The 18,854-nt window shown below is 57.8% G+C and overlaps 2 protein-coding genes across 2 annotated transcripts in view; one reads left to right on the forward strand and one right to left on the reverse strand.

The window, feature by feature from the left end:
• Positions 1-2,118: 2,118 nt before the first annotated feature.
• Positions 2,119-8,828, reverse strand: Kdelr1 (KDEL endoplasmic reticulum protein retention receptor 1). Its single transcript, XM_013066349.3, has 5 exons — positions 8,360-8,828; positions 7,590-7,690; positions 7,247-7,405; positions 3,596-3,848; positions 2,119-2,850 (listed from the first exon to the last, which is right to left on the reverse strand). Exons 1-5 carry the CDS (start codon positions 8,826-8,828, stop codon positions 2,816-2,818), a joined length of 1,017 nt encoding a protein of 338 aa, XP_012921803.2. The 3' UTR covers positions 2,119-2,815.
• Positions 8,829-14,308: 5,480 nt separating this feature from the next.
• The window catches only part of Grin2d (glutamate ionotropic receptor NMDA type subunit 2D), a 31,907-nt gene continuing 27,361 nt past the window's right edge, over positions 14,309-18,854 (forward strand). Inside the window, exons 1-2 of the mRNA XM_087200558.1 lie at positions 14,309-14,788; positions 18,162-18,781. Coding sequence (XP_087056684.1) covers positions 14,324-14,788; positions 18,162-18,781 — 1,085 coding nt within the window. The 5' untranslated portion in view covers positions 14,309-14,323. The remainder of the gene's footprint in view (positions 14,789-18,161; positions 18,782-18,854) is intronic.

Raw genomic sequence — 18,854 nt, forward strand, 5'->3', positions numbered from 1 at the left:
GAGGGTTCCTGCAAACAGCACTGTACGCCTCCTGTCTGTTCACCGGGTCACCTGGGGTCTCTGCAGGGGGTCCTGGGGGTCCAGGCATGATGCCAGCAGGTGGGAGGGGGTGACAGACCAGACCAGAAGCACTAAGTAGCACCTCAGCACCTCACCCTGCACTAGTCATGGGAGGAGGCACAAGGCACCACATCCTGCAGCTGAGATGCAAAGGCTTTTGCTGCTCAGAGAGAGCACTATCAAGAATGGGGGGGGGGGGCGGCCCTGGGGATTTAGCTCAGTGGAGCCTGTGCCTGCCTCACAAGCGAAAGGTCCTGAGTTCGATCCCCAGTACCTGGCGGGGGATCCAAAAAGAATCAGGGCCAGAGCTGGGTGTAGTGGTGCCCACCTCCCAGCACTCGGGAAGCTGAGGCAGAAGGTCACTGCAAGTACAAGGCCAGGCTAGGATACAGTGAGATCCAGCCCAGCCTGAACTACACAGTGAGACCCTGCCTCTAAAAAAACCAAACAAAGAATCCGGGCCAACCCTGGGACAATGAGACCCTGGGTGTGTGTTCACTGATGCCAAAGTCCAACTTCCTTCCGCTCCCCACAGTGACAGGGACTCAACATAAAGCCATGCTGTGTGAGAGTGGGGAAGGGTCAGGGGACTTGGAGTCCAGGAATGAGATTCAGAGGAATCCTTGTCTTTAAATCTTTCAAAGTCCATGAAGGCGACCCACACTTCGGTGCAGGAGTGGGACAGGTAACCACAGTGGGTGACGTCCTGGTAAGGTAGTGGTGGGGAAGGGGCTGGTCTGGGAAGGGTAGCCCCCACCGGGGATGCCAGAACAGGAACGTCTGACTGGAATCTGGCAACAGCCACACCAAGAAAAACAAGATAAGGGAACCTAAATATATTTTATTTAGCCCAAATGTCCAAAACACTACCATTTCAACATGTAATCAATATAAAATTAACAGTGAGGGTTTTCCATTCTTTCATACTAGGTTTTGAAATCACCTCACCTTGGGTTTGCTACATTTCAAGTGTTCACCAGTCATGTCAGACGCACACTGTATTGGATAGTGCAGTTCTAGAACCTCCTGGCTTCTCTAAAACAACTAGACCTCCACTTGTTGGGTTTTTGTTTGGTTTTGGTTTTGGTTTTTGGAGACAGGGTCTCACTATGCAGTTCACACTGGCCTTGGACTCACTATGTAGCCCAGGCTGGCCTTAAACTCATAGCGATCCTCCTGCCTCAGCCTCCCAAGTGCTGGGATTCCAGGCATGGGCCACCATGTCCAGCTCAGAGGACATTTAGAAAATGATGACACCAAGGGTCAGAAGTTCTAATGCTGTAGTGCCTGGTGGCACACACCTATAATCCCAGCACTGAGGCTGAGGCAGGAGGATCCCTGCTGGTTTAAGGCCAGCCTGGGCTACATAGTGAGAACCCTATCTCAAAAAAAAAAAATCCAAATGCTTACAAGAACCAAGCAAGTACCATATGCGCAGGAAAGGGACCAGGTGTGAAGCCAGTCTGGAGAAAGACCTGGAAAATATCTCACCTTTTAACCCCACAAGTGAACTACCACACAAAGCCATCAGTGCTGACCCGATAATGAAGGATGATACCCGCACAGCCAAGTCCTGGGGGTGTGGGGAGGCACGTGTCGCATCCCATCCATTCAGCACCAGCCATCTGTGCCACTCAGAAATGAGGCCCCAGCACTGTCGGACTGACGGAACTCTTTTCAAAAAAAGCCAAAAATCTAGACTTTAATGTGAAAATCTGGTTCTGAAAGACTGCCGATCCATCCTTTTTCTTTTCTAGAAAACACAACATGCTTGACAAAATGGGACTGCCCACTGACGGGGTAGGGGTGGTCCGGGCGCCCATTCATGGCCTCCAACACCAAAGCTCTCAAAGCTCTCGACTCCTGTGGGTCTGGAGAACCACGAGGCACTCTCCATGCTGAGGTAAGAAGAATCTGAGATTTTCTCCAAAACCTCTTCTCATCTCCAGGCTCCTCCTAGACCTCTGGACCCCTCGATGAACAGAGAGGCAAGAGCAGAGCAGAGAAGGGAGCTGGGGTGGACCCCGCGATGAGCAGAGAGGACAAAGAGTAGCGAAGGAGGGTATCATTTTCCTCTGTTTATTTCAAGAGAACAAAGAATCAACCATCAAATTCTGTACAAAAACGTGGCGCTAGAGCTGTGGGAACCCACGGGCCGGCCCCTTCCCGAGTCTGAGCCAGAAACCCCCTAATTTGTCAAAGACCAAGACAAGACCAAAAACCCAAATTCTGGAAAAAGTTATTATGAAAACTCTGGGGAGACCTTCCTGGGCCTCCCTCCCTCCCCGCCTGCCGCCCCCCACCCAAGGACCACCGCGGAGGGGCGGGGTCAGGCGGGTTGGCAGATTAGGGTTTGGCAACTGCTAAGGGGGGCTGGGGGCTGGAAGGGCACAGGGGCCCGGGGAGGGAGAAGGTCTCTGGCCCCGGCCCTGCTCACAGGACACTCAAAAACAGTTTATAAAAATTGGGGCCAGAGAGTAGAAGGGAAAGGACTCATCAAAATCAAAAACTAGTGGAAAAAATTTTTTTTGTCTTCTCTAAAAGGCAGAAAAGTACAAACAGCCCAGGTCCTGAGTTCCCCCCGACTTGGGTCCTCCACCGCCCCCCAAACCCAGCAGGAGTGAGGATGGGGAGTGGGGAGAGGCGGGTTCTGTAAAGTCACTTCTTGATGGGAAGGCGCTGTCTCGCTCCCTCCCTCTTCTCCACTGCTGGTGCATCACCACCCAGGAGAGGGCTGGGCTGGCGGGGACCAGGGCTATGCGGGCAAGCTCAGCTTCTTCCCCTTGAGGACTGTGGAGAGAGACGCTGGTGTTACCAGGGACCCCGCACCCTGGGCCCGGCTGGCATCCTGCGGGGATGGACCCAGGACTCCGGACCATGGACGAGCGGAATGGCCAGGGACAGCGGAGGGGGAACCGGGGCCCCTGCACTTGTCCCAAGGCCCCACTGGCCACGCCTCTTCCCCCTCTGAGGGCTCAGGCTGGAGTCTTGGGTCTCTGAGGGAGGAGCCTCTCCCTCCTCCATACCCACTCCTGCCTCTCAGGTCTGCTTCACCATCACCTCCCCGAGGGCCCAGGAGAAGTCGCCCCCACGGCCCCTCAGGAGCACATCCCTAGTTTCTTTCTCTCACAGCTCTTCTCACCACCGGAATTCTCTCTTCTTCTTCATGCCCCAACCTCCCCTCGGGGCTCCGAGGGGAGGGACAGGGGCTCGGCCATCTTTTCTCCTCCTGCTGCACTCCCGGAGCCTAGCACCGGGCCTGGGACACACAAAGTGTGCCATGTATTTCTTGAACAAATGAATGAACCTCGAGGTTCTGCGTCCTCCCTGGCCTGATCCCCACTTGAAGCATTCTGACATCCGAAGGACAGAAACTCCTGGGCTCACAGGGAGCCAGGGCTGGAGGCCTGGATTGCCAGGGAGCATGGACCAGGCACCCCGAAGCCACAGGAGGAAGAGGGACAGAGGACTCAGGGTGCGGACCCCAGGCCCCAGAGAGTGCAGGGGCTGAGGACAGGGCCTGCACCCGGGCTACCTTTGGTGATGTAGAGGTAGAAGAAGTCGCAATAGAGGACCGTCTGGACCAGGCCAGCCACGATGGCGATGAGGTCGAAGAAGCCCTCGAAGTGGTAGCGCCAGATCCAGTTAAAGAGATAGAGTGTGCGGTAGACGCCCAGTGCGAACAGGTAGTGGCTGGTGATAGTCTCCGCCTCGCCAGTCTTGCTCACCATGAACAGCTGCGGCAAGATGGCCACGGACTCAAGGTAGATGGAGAAAGTCCAGAGGATCTGCAGGGAGGCCGAGGAGGAGGAGGAGGAGGAGGAGGAGGAGGAGGCCGAGGGGACAGCAGGAGAGAGGGTGGGAATGGGTTGAAGTCACAGGCTTGGGGAACTGGATCCAGCGCTTAGCACAAGCCCAGCACCATCCTGCTCCCATTGTATCTCTAATTCTCTCCATAGCCCCCAGAGGAAGCTACAATTTTGTTGTTGTTTTGTTTTGTATTTTTGAGACAGGGACTCACTCTATAGTTCAGGCTGGCCTTTGACTCACTATGTAGCCCAGGTTGGCCTCGAATTCATGGGAATCCTCCTGCCTCAGCCTCCCAAGTGCTGGGATTACAGGCCTGCACCACCAAGCCTGGCAGGAAGCTATAATTATAACATCCTGCCCAGTATGGTGTTGCAGGCCTGTAATCCCAGCACTCCGGAGGCTGAGCCAGGAGGATTGCTGTGAGCTTGAGCTCAGCCTGGGCAACATAGTGAGTTCAAGGCCAGCCTGAACTACATAGTGAGACCCTGTCTCAAAAAAAAAATTATCAACATCCCCATTCAACAGACGAGGGAACTGAGGCTCAGAGAAGGTAAACTTGCCCAAGACTATATAGCTCCTGAGCAGCAGGGCTGGAGACTTTATGTGGGTGTGTGTTTGTGGGGAACCCAGGGCTTGTCCCGCCTCCATACCCTCCTGGCCTCATGATTCAGTCTCCTCCTAAGAAAGGCCGGCCCTGACCCTCCCTGCAAGGTCCTTTTGCACCCCCAGCTTTGTGAAAGTCGCACCTGGCATGGTCTGAGATCTGCAAGTACTGCACTGAAACCTCCCTCGGAGAAGAGAGCTAGGTGGGTTGAGGGAGGAGGTGGAAAACACCAGGATGCAGTCCTAACAACTCACTTTTCTACAACATTTGCTATCTCCTTAGCCTGGGAAGCAACTCCTGCTATTGTCCCATTATACACAGGTTCAGGCTGAGGCCCAGGCCAAGCTGTCCAGGGTCACACCGGCTTCCCACCCAGGGGACTGGACTTCGGGCCTGCCCTGCCCTCATAACCACCCAGAATCCTCTGGGGAGTCTCTCAGCAAGCACATCAGCAGAGGCTCATGGGAAATGTACTCACTGAGCTGATAATGTACACCCAACACTCACCGCTGGGGTTGGCCTTGGGGCACAGAACGCAGGCATAAGAGGAGACAGAGGTCTGTAGCACTGGATGTATTTCATGGTATCTCTTTTATTGTTTGTTTGTTTTGCAGTATTGGGGATTGAACCCAGAGCCTCTGCACTAAGCTACACCTCCAGCCTGTTTTTATCTTTGACACTAGATCTTCCTGAATTGTTAAACTGTCCAGGTTGGACTCAATTGCCGGGATTACATGAGTATATCACCATGATTGGCTCTTTTTTTTTTTTCTTGAGACAGGGTCTCACTAAGTAGTACAGACTGGCCTCAAACTTGTGATTCTCCTGCCTCAGCCTCCCAAGTACCTGGGATTACAGGTGTGTACCATCATGGCTTGATATCTGAATTATTTTTGGTTGTTGTTTTTTGGGTGTTTTTATTTGTGAATTTTTTTTTGAGACAGGGTCTTGCTATGTAGTCCGGGCTGGCCTTGAACTCACCATGGAGCCCAGGCTGACCTCCAACTTGAGGTGATCCTCCTGCCTCAGCCTCCTGAATGCTGGGATTATAGGATTGTGCCACCACACCTTGCCAATATCTGATTTTTTTTTTTTTGGTACCAGGTTCGAACTCAGGTCCCGCACTTGCGCAGCAGGCAGCGAAACCACTGAGCTAAATCCCCGGCCCAATATCTGAATTTTTAGAGTATTTTTCTTCTATAATTAAAATTTTTTTTTTTTTCAGCAACCACCATTTAATAGCACGAGCTTTAGAAGCAGGCAGACCTGGCTTCAAATCATGTGAACTCTCCCTTTGAGCCTCGCTTCAATCCTCTGAAAAATGAGGATGAGGCCCAGCATGGTGGCACACACCTGTAATCCCAGCACTTGGAAGGCTGAGGCAGGAGGATCACAAGTTTGAGGCCAGCGTGGGTAACTTAGTGAGACCCCGCCTCATAATAAAATTTAAGAAGGTGGATGGGGCCAAGCATGTAGTTCAGCACTAGAGCACATGCCCAGCATCCACAAGGCCCTGGGTTTAATCCCCAAAACTGGAAAAAGAGAGAAAATAAAATGAGGATAAGGACACCAGCTTCCCAGGTTGACAGAATCAAAAGAGCAGGCACATCGTGGGTGACAAGACTTCACAAGTGACCTCTCCCCTCTGAGCGAGGGAAACCAAGGCCTGTTTCTGACCCAGGCCCCTCCACCTTGAGCAAACCCCAGGATCTCCCCGTGTCTGTCACTGTCCCTTCTGCAAACTGGGTTCGTAACCCCACGGGGCAGGTGGGAGGTGGCAACCATGACTGGTTTGTAAGTCAAGGCCCAGAGCCAAGCCCAGGGCTCCTACCACGGCATGGCCAGAGTCCCTCTGGTACTTCTGGGGATGGGAGGCCCAAAGTCGCCCCTGTCGGACATTCTAGATTACACAGTGCTCTGAATCTGTGGCCAAAATTTTAAAATGAGACCTGCCTAAAAACTCCTAGATTACGGCTTGCCCAGCCACCCAGGGTTGGCTTTCTGCAGGCAGAAGGGGGCGTGGGGAAGGCAAGGTTGCCCCAAATTACGACTCCTCCCAGCTGGCACACCATCTCTGATGTCGACCTGGCCCTCCCAAAATTCCTCCTAGGAGTTTGTACAGCGCCCAGCAAAGAGCCACAGAATAAAAATCATGATGGCAGACATCTCAAACAACAAGCGTCGGGCATGCTACCAGACACTCCAGTCATGAACACACAGTGACAGGGCACTTCCCACCTGATGCCAGGGACTTTACAAACATCAGTGCTCGTTAGAGCCCCTCACGGGCCAGGGGCAGCTCGGTGTACAGCATGGGCCTAACACATAGGGCCCTGGATGCCATTTCCAACACCAAAACAACACCCTATTATATCAGAACTGATTGTTCCTATATCTTACAGATTAGGAAACTAAGGCACAGAGAGGTCCCACAACTTGCCCCAAGTCTCACAGGCTTCAGATCTGGGATTCACCCTGTCCCAGTTCCGGACCTATTCAGTCTGGTACTTACTGGGGCAGTGACCTCGGACATTTAGACTCCCTCAGTCTGTTTCCTCATCGGCAAAGTAGGATTGTTGTGGAAATCAGTGAGGCCTAGTACATGAGCTGTGCAGAGGAGTGTCCAGCTCAGCGCCTGTGCCCTGAATGTATAGGTCCTAAAGTAAGGAAGCCTCAGCAAACCGTGCGGAAGGAAGCATGTGAGAGGGCCTGCCATGAGCAGCCATTGTATCACCACCATCTGACCGCTGCAGGAATCTGTGGGCAGCCTACCTCTAGAGGAGTGAAGTCATGGTTGACCAGAAAGGCGAGGACAGCCGTGGGAAAAACAAGGAACTCCACTCGGAACGTGTCATGGTTCCCATCATACGTGGCTTTGAACTTGCTATAAATCATCCAGACAGTGGTGAAGGAACAAGCTATGTAGACCACCTGATAGGGATGACAATGGGATACCTCAGCTCAAGGGGCAGGCCCAAACCAAGGCTCAGACCTAGGGCTCTCAAACCTCAGCTTTCTCCTCTCTGACGCAGGGCTCCAGGCCCAGCCTCCTCCCTCAGAGCTGGGGTCTCCCACCCACTCTCAAGAGGCCCAGGGAGGTGGCCTGGAGCTTTACCTTCATGCATGTGTTGTAGAGTGAGATGTAGTTGGTGAACAGGTCCAGGTAGCGGGCAGTGAACACCACAGCAAACAGGACCTGGCTCTTCCCTGAAATCCCTGTGGTCCAGACACAGAGAGAAGAGGAAAAAGCTGGCAGTGGGCTTCATGGGCCATAAACTACGGCACAGTATAGTGCCTGGGACCAGCCTGTCGGCAGCTCTGAACCACAACTGTCCCTAAAGGCCTCCCCACCCGGCTGGCCCAAGCAGGGCCCTTTCCCATGCCCCACAGCCAGGGGGCAGCGGGCCCTAAAGCTACTCCAGCCCGAGGCTCCATCCCAGGCTAGGCCTCAGAACCACCTCGGCCCCCCTTGGAGTCCTCCCACACTCTCAACCCAAGGAGGGGCCTAAAGAGGACCCTGCCTGACTTCAGCCCTCCCGGAACAAGTCACCTCCTTCCTGCTCTCTTCCTGGCTGCCACCGTCCACGTCACCAACTCTCAGCCACCTCCCCGCCTGCCATGGCTCCCTGTTCCCAGCCTGGAACCCCCAGGACAGCCCAGATCCGGGCTCCAAGAAGCTGAACTGGGGGTCTCGCGCCACCAATCAGACTCTGTGCACCCTTAGGCTGAGGAGGCGAGCTGACCCCGCGGTGACCGCAGGCCAGGGAGAGGGAGTTCCCACCCAGCAGCGGCCGCAGGAACCAGTCTCCCTGGGGCTCCCCAGCCTCCCCCGGTCCCGGGACGCCCCCGCCCTCTGCCCCTTTCTCCCCCGGGCGGCCCTCTCACCGGCACACGAGCGGGACTTCCAGATTTTGAGCAGCAGCAAGATGATGGCTAGGAGGTGGGAGAGGTCTCCCAGGAATCGGAAGAGGTTCATGGCCGGGAGGAGGGCTCGGGCAGGGCTGAGACGGGGGGAGGCGGACTGGCGGGGGGCTGCCCCCGAGCTGCTGTTCCGGCGGGTGGTTGGGCTGAGGGCGGGAGAGGGCCCTCCGGTGGGCCGCACTGCGGGGAGGGGGCTCTGGGAGGGGGACCGAGGCCCGAGCAGGCGGATGAGCCAGAGCCGGGAAGAGGGAGGAGGGCGGGGGAGGGGAGGAGTCCGGGGCTGCAGGCCCCGCCCCCGAGGGAGGGGTTTCGGTTCTCGGGCTCCCCCTGTCGCCCACCTCCTGCCTTGCAGGTCTGGCGCCCAATGCACTCCTCGGCTGAGTCCGAGGAACTTGGAGGGTCGCCGGCGTGAGATACTCCCAAATCCCCGCATTGCTGCCCCAGGCAGCGTGTATTTGTAAAGGGTGGAGAAGAGCTGCCAAGACCCTACCCTTACAGGGTTTGGGGAGGCGCCTCCTGAACTCCAAAAGTCCTGCACAGAAACCCAAACGCTGGACTGCCGGCTTCTGTCACTCACCTGGGGCCTCCAGCTCCAATCAGGAGAGAAAAGAAAGAGGCTCTTAGCATCGCCCCCCTCCGACCCAGTGTCCAGGCCCCAGCGCCCTCATCTCCATATCCCCTTTTCTTGGAACTTAGTCCCACTTCAACCATTTTATAGCTCAAGGGTTTTAACACCAGGAATCGAGATGCGCAATCCCTCCTACCACCTCAAAATCCAGGCCACAAGTCTTCTCTTTCGGGAATGTGCACCTTCAGGCCAGGCCTCCCAGACCTTGAGGATGAAGGGAACAGGAGTTTCCCTAGTGAGCTCCAGGGCAACGCTTAGACTCAAACTACCTTAGGTGCTCATGGGCCTGGTACTAGCCCAGCTCCAGAATTGTCCCCCTACCTGCAAATTCTCTCTCTCTCACTCCCAGCCTCCAATTTAAAGGGCCCAGGTGTCCTGCACCACGCTTCAGCCCACAGCCACACAGGCAGCTGTATAGAAGTGCTGGAGACTGCTCTACCCAGAGGGACGGGATGGGCAAATGGCCTTGTGGGGACTCAGAGGCCAGGCTGTGGTCCGGATACAGCAGATGCTGCTTTCCTTCTGGATATCTGAGCACCGTGGCTGTTGAACACCATTTTCCTTAGTACAAGAAGGGGTACAGAGGTGTTTCCTCAGAGGCTTGTGTGGACTGTGCCCGAGGGTGATATTCATTAGACCAAGGCTGGTTTGCACTAGGAAGGACAGGATGTCTGAGCACTTAAAAGGGACTCAGGCTTGGAGGAGGGACCCAGATACATGGTTCCAGTAGAGAAGGGACTTCTGGACCCCCAGGTCTGAGAGACATCAGGAGTCTTAGAAAGAAGGGTTGGGGCCTGGAACCCTGAGTCTGAGGGAATAGGGAGGGCTAGGCCTCAGCCCCTGGGTGTAACAGAGGAGGTCAGGGGCCTGAGCAAGGAGGCTGGGCCTGGACCCATGCGTCTGAGGGAGGAGGGTTGGAGCCTGAATCCCTGGGTCTGAGGAATGAGGGACTGGGGCCAGGATTCCTGGCTCCATAATAGCTAGTTTTCGAGCCCAGGCTTTTGGGGTAATAGAAAGCCAAGGATAGGTCTTCCCTGGCAGTCGGTTGCTGGAGTCAAGGAAAGGCCTCCTGGTTTCTAAGCCTTTAAGTGAGGAAGGGGCTTAGGGCAGCTCCCCTAGCCCAGGAATCTGAGTCGGAAGCTAACATCTCCACACCGGTTCGGAATCCCTGCCCCCTTCCTTTTCCCCTTTTATTTGTAGCCCCTCTCTCCCCAGTCCCAGGAGAAAAGCAGAGACTGGGAGCTGGGGTAGGGGGCGGCCCCTCCCCCAACCCTAGCAGGAGGAGGGGTCCCCAGGGAAGCCAAGAGGGGGGGCTGTGGGTCTCCGGCAGGGACGGACGGGGACTGAATGTTAATCGCATCCCGAGTGAGTGTGTGTGCGAGAGCAGTGCGTGTGCGAGTCCCTCCCGCTCCGGCTCCTCCAAGCCCAAGCCGCGGCCGCAGCCGCCACCCGCCACCCTCGGCCCGCAGCCTCCCGGTCACCAGCGCCCAGCTGGGGGTGTCGGCCCGGGCGGGTCCGCCCGGCCCCCAGGGGTCTCCCGTGCGACTGCCAACTGCCCGGTGAGGATGCGAGGATGCGTGTCCGGGCGTCCGGGGCGGGCTGGGGGGGGGGTGTGTCTGTGTCAGGTCTGCGGCGGCCGAGGGAGGAGGGGTCTGTCTGTCTGTACCCACCCTGAGCAGCCTGCCTGCATGTCGCGGCCCCCCCCAGTCCTCCCCTGAGCCCCTAAACCTGCATGGATCGTGTGTACCTGGGTTCTGTGCCTCCTGCCTGCGTCCGGCCGGGCGTCTGGGTGTCCCTGGATGCCTGTGTCCTCCTGTCTGGCCAAACAGCCCCTGACGGCAGTGGCAGCCCGCCCCCCATTGGACCCCCTGCGTGCGTGTATGAGTGTGTGTCTCCCTGCTCAAGCTCTGGGGGTGTTGAGGGGAAATCCCAGGGAAGTGAGGTTGTGCGTGTGTGCGCGTGTGTCTGTGTGCTTCTGCCTAGGCTTGAGAGGGGGGGGGCCGCGGGGGGTCTGGAGGTAGCCAAGCGAGGAAGGGGCGAGCGGTCCCCGCAGGCAGTCTCCTGCTTCTCATACCAACACGCATACCAGCCACCGCTTCAGAGGTGACCCAGACAGACAGACAGACACAGACACGGGGGGGGGCTGCCGAGGGCACAAAGGGGGGTGCAAATGAGCCAGGGAGAGGAGGGATGGGGCACATGGACAGGGGGGAGGAGCCGGGGCTGAAGCGGCAGAGGGGGGCACCCCTGGTGGGTGGAGGGGGGATCCCCACGGGGTCGAGGCCGCAAGAGGACACCCCGACAGCCTCCGCAATGTCCGGGGCCCAACTTCCAGAGCAACATGTGTAGCCTCGTCCTCGCCTAGTCCGGGTGGCCGCAACCTTGGGGGACAGACAGGGCAGGTCAGGATCAAGGAAGCGGAGGGAGAGAGAGCCAGGGGCAGGCAAGAGGTCCCTGCAGCTGCCGCCACTGCTGCCAGCACCGCCGCCTCTGCCATCGCCCCAGGGCCTGGCCCCCCCACTGGCTCCCCGAGCCCTCCGCAGAATCTTCGGGTCCCTGGATACCGGGTTCCGGCCCTGGCCCCCCCGGAATCCCCCCCACAGAACAGGGTCATGAAAAGGTAAGGCCGGGGCAGGGGCTATGGGAGGGGTGGACCCCCAAATCTAGGACAGGGAAAGCTCATGCATGAAGGGGCTTTAGGGCGGGCAAGGGTCCCCCGTGTTCCTCGGGGACTTTCACCCCCTTCTCCCTCTCTGAACCCCTTTTCTGGGTCCCTACACCACATACCCAAGCCCCCTTTCTCTGACACTGCTCCTTTCCCCAGCAGCACATACCTGACTCCTCTATCTCTGCACCCCCTCCTGCATCGGGCTCCCCGTAGCCGGCGTCCCTCTCCCGCTCTGCTCCGGCTCGCCCCTCCCCTCTCAGCGCTATGAGTCTGCTATTAATACTCCTGCCAAGGACCTTGAGGGCATCTAGGCCCCCGGCACCCTTGCCCCGGGCTGCCACCCCCTCCTCAAGGTTCTGGAATGCCCTTCCAGCCTCTCGCCTGCCCGGACCTGGGTGGGGAGACCCGGGGTGGGGGGCAGACACTGTCTGCAGCATGACTGAAGGAGGAAGCTATGGATCCTCAAAGTGGTCGCTCCCCTCTTCTGGGATGCCGGGGTGGGGGAAGCAACAGAAACAGGGACAGCCCAGGAATCTCTGGCACCCTCCTCCTCCTCCTCCTCAGTTTGGGGACAGTCTGTGCGGTGTACAGGATCTCAGTGGGGCTAGTAGGAAGGCCAGAGCTGGGGGGGGGCACTGGAGGACAGAGCTAGGCACCCAGGCTGCTGGGCTGGGACAGGAGGAAGCCAGGGCTCCCGGGTCCTGGGGAAGAACAGAGTGGAACTCTAGAGTCCTGGGGGAGGCAGGGGCTGCTGGCCAGGCCCCGGAGTCTGTGGGAGAAGTTGGAGGGCCAAGCTCTGTGTCTGAGGGAGGAGGGGCGGGGCTCAGGCGCCTGCCTGGCAGGGTTGGGGTCCCACTCTTTGGCTCCTGGGTGGCTGGGAGTCCGACAAGACTCAGGAGGAGGTGGAGCTGGGGGCCTGGATTCTGTCGTCCCTGGGGGCGTGGGCTCTGGGGATGCTACTCCTCAGTCCCGGAGGGGTGGGGGACCATGCCTGAACCCCTGCAGGGAAAGGACTGGCCTCCAGCCTCTTAGGGTGGGGCTGGGGGCTGCCCTCCTGGGGCTCAGCAGAGAGCAAAACCCTGGGGTCCCCAAAAGCAGAGGCCAGGCAAGGGGGTGGACCTGAGAGGGGCAGAGGAGGGACTGAGAGGTGAGCAGCCACTGGGAAGGGAGGGGAGCGTCACTGTTAACCCCGCGGGGGCCAGGCCACAGCTGTGGGTTATTTTGGGGTGGAAGGGGGGGCTATTCTGAGCACTGATTGAGCCAGCTGCTTGGGGAAGGGCAGTAGAGAGGAGGGGCAGGGAGGAGCCAGGATTTGGGAGGGAAGGGCCTGCCCCAGCCCCTGCTCCCTTCCCAGGGAAGACAGGGGCGGTGGGAAGAAGGGGGGCCAAGGCCTGCAGGCAGGGGCCAGGGAGTGGGGCTTTCCACCACCCTGGCTGTATGAGGGGTGGCCGAGCCTGTGCTACCATAGCAACCAGACAGGAGGCTGATTGACAGCCAAGAGAGAACCTTCCCCTGTCTGGACCCTCAGCCCTTCAGGGTGCCCCCAGTGTAGGCCCCAGCCTCTCTGGGAGCCAGGATCCAGGCCCCCTATGCCCTCCTCCCTCAGACCCAGGACCCAGGCATCTGGGCTCCCAGCCCAGGCACCCCAGGCAGCCAGTATTCAACAGGGGGCAGTGAAGGCAAAGCTGTATTTCCTCTAATTTACTAAATTGCTCTGGGCTGGATGCCAGGTACCCCCCTCCCCAGCTCTGCACAGCTGTGCCCCCAACCCTGAGTCCCAGCCTGGCCCATGACTCTCCCATTCTGAGAATGGGGGAATAGAGACAGGAATAGAGGGGGAACTGGGGACTGTGATGGGGTGAGGGGCAAGGCCTGGGGGGCATTTTCTCTCTGTAGGACACCTAGCTGATTTCCCTTCATTCTCTCTCCCCACACACCTGACCCCTTTTCCCTCTCTTATTTTTTTCCTCACTTTTTCTTCCTTTTATTTCTGCTCCCTCCTGCCATTCGCCTTCCTGGCTGGCCTTTCATGTCTGTGCTGGGCACCTCCCTGGCGGGGTCTCGGGCTCTGCCTTGCTCGCTATTTCTGTCTTCCTGTGCATTTGCTCTGCTCTATCCGCTCTGTCCCCATCGCCGTGTGTGCCTGTCTCTTGGTGGCCCTGGGGTCTATCTCCGGCCTCTCCCCGGGTCTCGCTCACTCCCTATTTCTGTCACTCCCCCGGCTCTGCCTTCTCCTGCCTCTGTCAATTTGAGCCTGTCCTCCCCGTCTGTTTTCCCTTCCACCTCTCCCTAACCCTTCCTTCCTCTCCCCCTGCTCCTATTCTGTCCCATCGTCTCGCTGTCCCCTCTATTCCTGCCGCCCCCTCTCCCTCGGTCTCTGTCCTTCTACCTGTGTCTCTCCTGTCTCCCTCCATCTCGCTCCCCCTGCTTGTCTCTCTCTCCATCTGTCTCTGCCTCTCATCCCTCTTTCTCCCTATCTGGATCTCTCCTCTGCTCTCTCTCCATCTCTCGTCTCTGTCCCTCCATCTCTCGCTGTCTCTGTCTCTCCTTCCGTCCCACTCCTGTGCACCTCTCCTTCCGGTTCCCCCTGTCCGCCTCCCTCGCAGGGGCCGCCCGGCGGGGCCCGCAGGTGATGCGCCGCGCCGGGTGGCCCCGCGGCCCTCGGGGCCCCGCTAGGATGCTGCTGCTGCTCGCGTTGGCCTGCGCCAGCCCCTTCCCGGAGGAGGCACCGGGGCTGGGCGGGGGCCCCGGGCCGGGCGGGGGCGCGGGCGGGGCGCGGCCGCTCAACGTGGCGCTCGTGTTCTCGGGGCCCGCGTACGCGGCTGAGGCGGCGCGCCTGGGCCCGGCGGTGGCGGCGGCCGTGCGCAGTCCGGGCCTGGACGTGCGGCCGGTGGCGCTGGTGCTCAACGGCTCGGACCCACGCAGCCTCGTGCTGCAGCTCTGCGACCTGCTGTCGGGGCTGCGCGTGCACGGCGTCGTCTTCGAGGATGACTCACGCGCGCCCGCCGTCGCGCCCATCCTCGACTTCCTCTCGGCCCAGACCTCGCTCCCCATCGTGGCCGTGCACGGCGGAGCTGCGCTCGTGCTCACGCCCAAGGTGCGCACACTGGAGAGGCGTGGCTCCAGGAGGGGGTGGGTCTGTGGGCGTGGTCGTGGAGGGCGGGGCCCGGGGCTTCTGGAACCCAGGTAGGGCCTAGGTGAGAGGCGAGGCTGGCTTGACTAGGGAGCCACCTAGAAGAAGGGTCGGAGGGTGGCTGGCAAGGACCAGAGCATGGGAAGGACGTAGGCCCCATCACTGCAGGTGAGGGATGGCAGCAGAGTGGGATCTGGGATTGGCAAGGAGTCAGACAGGAATGGGGCTCAGAAAGGGGCGAAGTCTAGAGGGGAGGTGGGTCCAGGAAGGCAGGAACAGGAACCAGGTATTGAAGGACAGGGTCTGGAGAGGGCCCGGCCAGCTGAGCAGTCTACAAGTCTATGGAGGAAGGCAGAGCCATCTAGCAAAAGGAGGAGTCTGAGAAGGAGAGGCGTCGTCTATGAGAGGTGGATGAGAAAGGGGAGAACCAGGCCTGCAAGAAGAGCGATTTAAGAGGAGACCAGCCAAGGAAGGGGCGGAGCCAGCAGTTAGGGGCGGGGGGGGGCCCTCGAACTGTGATGGAAGGGTGGGTCTGGGAGTAGGGCTTGGCATGGGGGTCTGCCCAGCTGTGGGTGTGGGAAGTGGGAAGGTGAAGGCCTACGTCGAGGAAGGCCCAGTCAATAAACGATCAGAGCCAGGAGCCTGCAGGGCAGAGGGGTGCAAGCCTGGAGCTGGCATGGCCTGCAGAGCGGTCGTTTTCCAAAGGCACTGGAAAGGCTAGCTTTAGTAGAGTAGCGCAAGCCTGGTCTGGGGACAGAGAAGGGAAAGGCCAAGAGGCAGGGCTTCAGAAGCGGTGGGATCTATTAGGGGTGGGGCCAGTGGAAGCATGAGGTGTGATTCGCTGGATGATGGAGCCACCTGAATGGGTGGAACCCAAATGGGCCAATTTCTTGCTGTGAGGGTGGATACCTTTGTGACTGGATCATTATTGCATGCTGGGATTCGTAGTTCTCCTGTTCAAAGCCTTCTGGGAAGGACCTCTGGCCCAGCTTTCCCATGACGCTGTCCAGAGATTTGTAGGCAGAGCTGTAGACCTAGGAGGTGGACATATTGTTTCCTGACTGGCACCTCTGTAAAATAACCAGAGGTGTGGTCCTTCATGCTGCCAACTGTAGCTAAGTGTGGCCCACTCCATTTCACTCTCTGCTGGACACTGTGGACCACTTAGGATACACTCCATCGTCTTCAGGGAAGTGTAGTCCCTTTGGAATCCCTGGATGAGAGAATGTGGTCCTCACAGCTCCATCTGCATGCCATTGACTGCAGGGCACATGGTCCCCTCCACACACTTCCACCTGCTGAAAGGTGAGGTGCCCACTTTCCCACTGCATGCCGGGAGAATTTTGTCCTCTACATGTACAACCAAAGGCACATGCCTAGTTTGACAAAGTCCACTTGCTGTTTGCACTGGATCACAGGAAGGCTAGTTGAGGGCTGATTTTGTGCCAGGGCCACTGTAGGTTCTGAGAGGTGAGGAAACAAGTCCCTGTCTCATGGAGCTTTAATTCTAACAAAGGAAAGAGACAAGACAAGCCACAGAGAGGAAACTCATGATGCTGTAATAACTGAGGCAAGGGATTCAAATGATGGTGGTCAGGAGAGGCTTGACTGGACCAGAGGAATGGGAGGGGTAAGCCAGGCATGGAGGAGCTGGTGAAGGTGTCCTTGGGAGGGGTGACAGCTAAGGGCAAAGGTCCTAAAGCCAGGAAGAGCTTGTTGTGTTTGAGGAAGAACAAGGGGAGGTGTAGCTGGAGCCAACTGAGTGTTGGGAATGGCAGTAGATCAGGGCTGAGCCCAGTTCATGCAGGGCCTTCTGGGTGACAGAGAGACTTTGGCTTTGATTCTAAAGAAGAGCCATTGGAAGGTTCTCAACTGAGAAGGGATGTGATCCATTAATATTTTGAAATGATCACTGAGGCTGCTGTTTGGAGAATAGACTGGAAGATGCAAGAATGGAAGCAGAGATGGGTGGGAAAGCTGTAGGAGTCTAGGCAAGAGAGAAAGTGGTGGCAATGAGGGTCATGACAGTGGTGAGAGGTGAAGTAGACAAACAGCTTATGTTCAAACATAGAGCTGAGAAGATCTGGAAAAGGCCTGAGTGTTTGTGGGAGTGAAGGAAAGAAAAGGGGTCTGAAAAGGGATAGAAGGAAGACAGGGAGCAGGGCTGAGGCAGGCAAAATAGATACAGATGGCTACCGTATTGGACAGTGTATGGGGAGACAGTATTCAAGGCTGTGGGCCTGGATGATCCAACCAGGGCACAAAGAAGGAAAAAGACAGATGCTACTACACTTAGAATTTAGTATCCTGGACAAAGAAGGACCGGTGAAGGAGACAGAGGAGGAGGGGATGGGGAAATATGACAAAAATCAGGGAAAAGTCCACTCCTCTTAGAAATAGGGTACCCACGCTGCATGCTGGGAGTGTAGTCTCCCTTGTCCCACAGAGAAACATTCCCTCTCAGTGCATGCTGGGAGTTGTAGTTTCCTCAGTGGCTGTATTAAAGGGTGTATTAATGACAGTGATGTTAACTGCAGCGCAAAAACCCTTGAATCACTGCAACTCAACACAGTACTGTAGGTTGTTTCTCATTCATTCAGTCACTTTATTTTTTATTTTTTTATTTTTTTGGTACCGGGGATTGAATTTGGGTCCTTGTGCTTTCAAGGACTTAGGTCCTTGTGCTTGGGTCCTTGGCGGTGGAAACACTGAGCTAAATCCCCAGCCCCATTTGTTTCTCATTCATATAAAATCCAAACAGGTGGTCTTGATTGGAGCTGGCTCTCTTCCACATGGTGACTCAGAGACTCAGGCTCCCTCCTGTGGCTCAGGAATCCTGTAAGATTTCAGAGTCCTCTTCTGTGGACTTTGAGTCTGTCCTTAGACCAGAAGGAGTGTAAGGTTCATGTGGGAGAGTCTTTGTATTTATAATTCTTTTAAAATTTCATTTTATCAAAAACTGTTCATTTTATTTTACCTTTTTCTCTTTCTTTCTTTCGACAAGGTCTCGCTAATGTAGCTTAGGCTGGCCTTGAACTTGCAGAGATCCTTGTGACTCAGCCTCCCCAGTGCTGAGATTACAGGCCTGCACTACCACATCTGGTTTCATGTGGGAGAGATCTTAGAAGTGGGCCCCAGAGAACTCAGTCATGTGACTAAACCTAAGGCAGTTAGCCTGCGCTCAGGAGGAAAGGAGACGGGTTTGGCAAACAGCTAGTCATTCTGCCTTGCTGAGATCCGGGACCAGCCATTGCCGCTGGGAACTGCGGTCGGCAGAGTCCGCTGTTGGGGTATGAGGTCCCCCATCGGGAGGCTGACGGCCCCCTTGTCCCCGCAGGAGAAGGGCTCCACTTTCCTGCAGCTGGGCTCCTCCACGGAGCAGCAGCTTCAGGTCATCTTCGAGGTGCTGGAGGAGTACGACTGGACGTCCTTCGTGGCGGTGACTACGCGTGCCCCCGGCCACCGCGCCTTCCTGTCCTACATCGAGGTGCTGACCGACGGCAGCCTGGTGGGCTGGGAGCACCGCGGGGCGCTGACGCTGGACCCTGGCGCAGGCGAGGCGGTGCTGAGCGCGCAGCTCCGCAGCGTCAGCGCGCAGATCCGTCTGCTCTTCTGCGCGCGCGAGGAGGCTGAGCCTGTGTTCCGGGCCGCCGAGGAGGCAGGCCTCACCGGGGCCGGCTACGTGTGGTTCATGGTGGGACCCCAGCTGGCCGGAGGCGGGGGCTCAGGGGCCCCCGGGGAGCCCCTTCTTCTGCCAGGAGGCGCCCCACTGCCCGCAGGGCTGTTTGCAGTGCGCTCGGCGGGCTGGCGGGACGACTTGGCCCGGCGGGTGGCAGCTGGGGTGGCTGTGGTGGCCAGAGGTGCCCAGGCCCTGCTGCGGGACTACGGCTTCCTGCCCGAGCTGGGCCACGACTGCCGCGCCCAGAACCGCACCCACCGCGGGGAGAGTCTGCATCGGTGAGCGGGGGCTGGGGGAAGGGGGCTGGGGAGGCCGGAGTCCAAACCCTAACCTAACCCGCACCCATACCCT

This window comes from Heterocephalus glaber, unplaced genomic scaffold (assembly GCF_053883595.1).
Source record: "Heterocephalus glaber isolate CG9 unplaced genomic scaffold, H.glaber_assembly_v1.0 deba00001744, whole genome shotgun sequence".
NCBI classification, from domain to species: domain Eukaryota; kingdom Metazoa; phylum Chordata; class Mammalia; order Rodentia; family Bathyergidae; genus Heterocephalus; species Heterocephalus glaber.

Bases quoted from the DNA above. Each gene is read 5' to 3' on its own strand.
- Kdelr1 (XM_013066349.3), bottom strand. From the start codon at position 8,828: ATGCGGGGATTTGGGAGTATCTCACGCCGGCGACCCTCCAAGTTCCTC. The intron at 7,691-8,359 runs GTGAGAGGGCCG...TCTGGACCACAG, and splicing joins GAAGTCCCGCTCGTGTGCCG to GGATTTCAGGGAAGAGCCAG. The intron at 2,851-3,595 runs GTAGCCCGGGTG...CTCTCTCCACAG, and splicing joins CTACCTCTACATCACCAAAG to TCCTCAAGGGGAAGAAGCTG.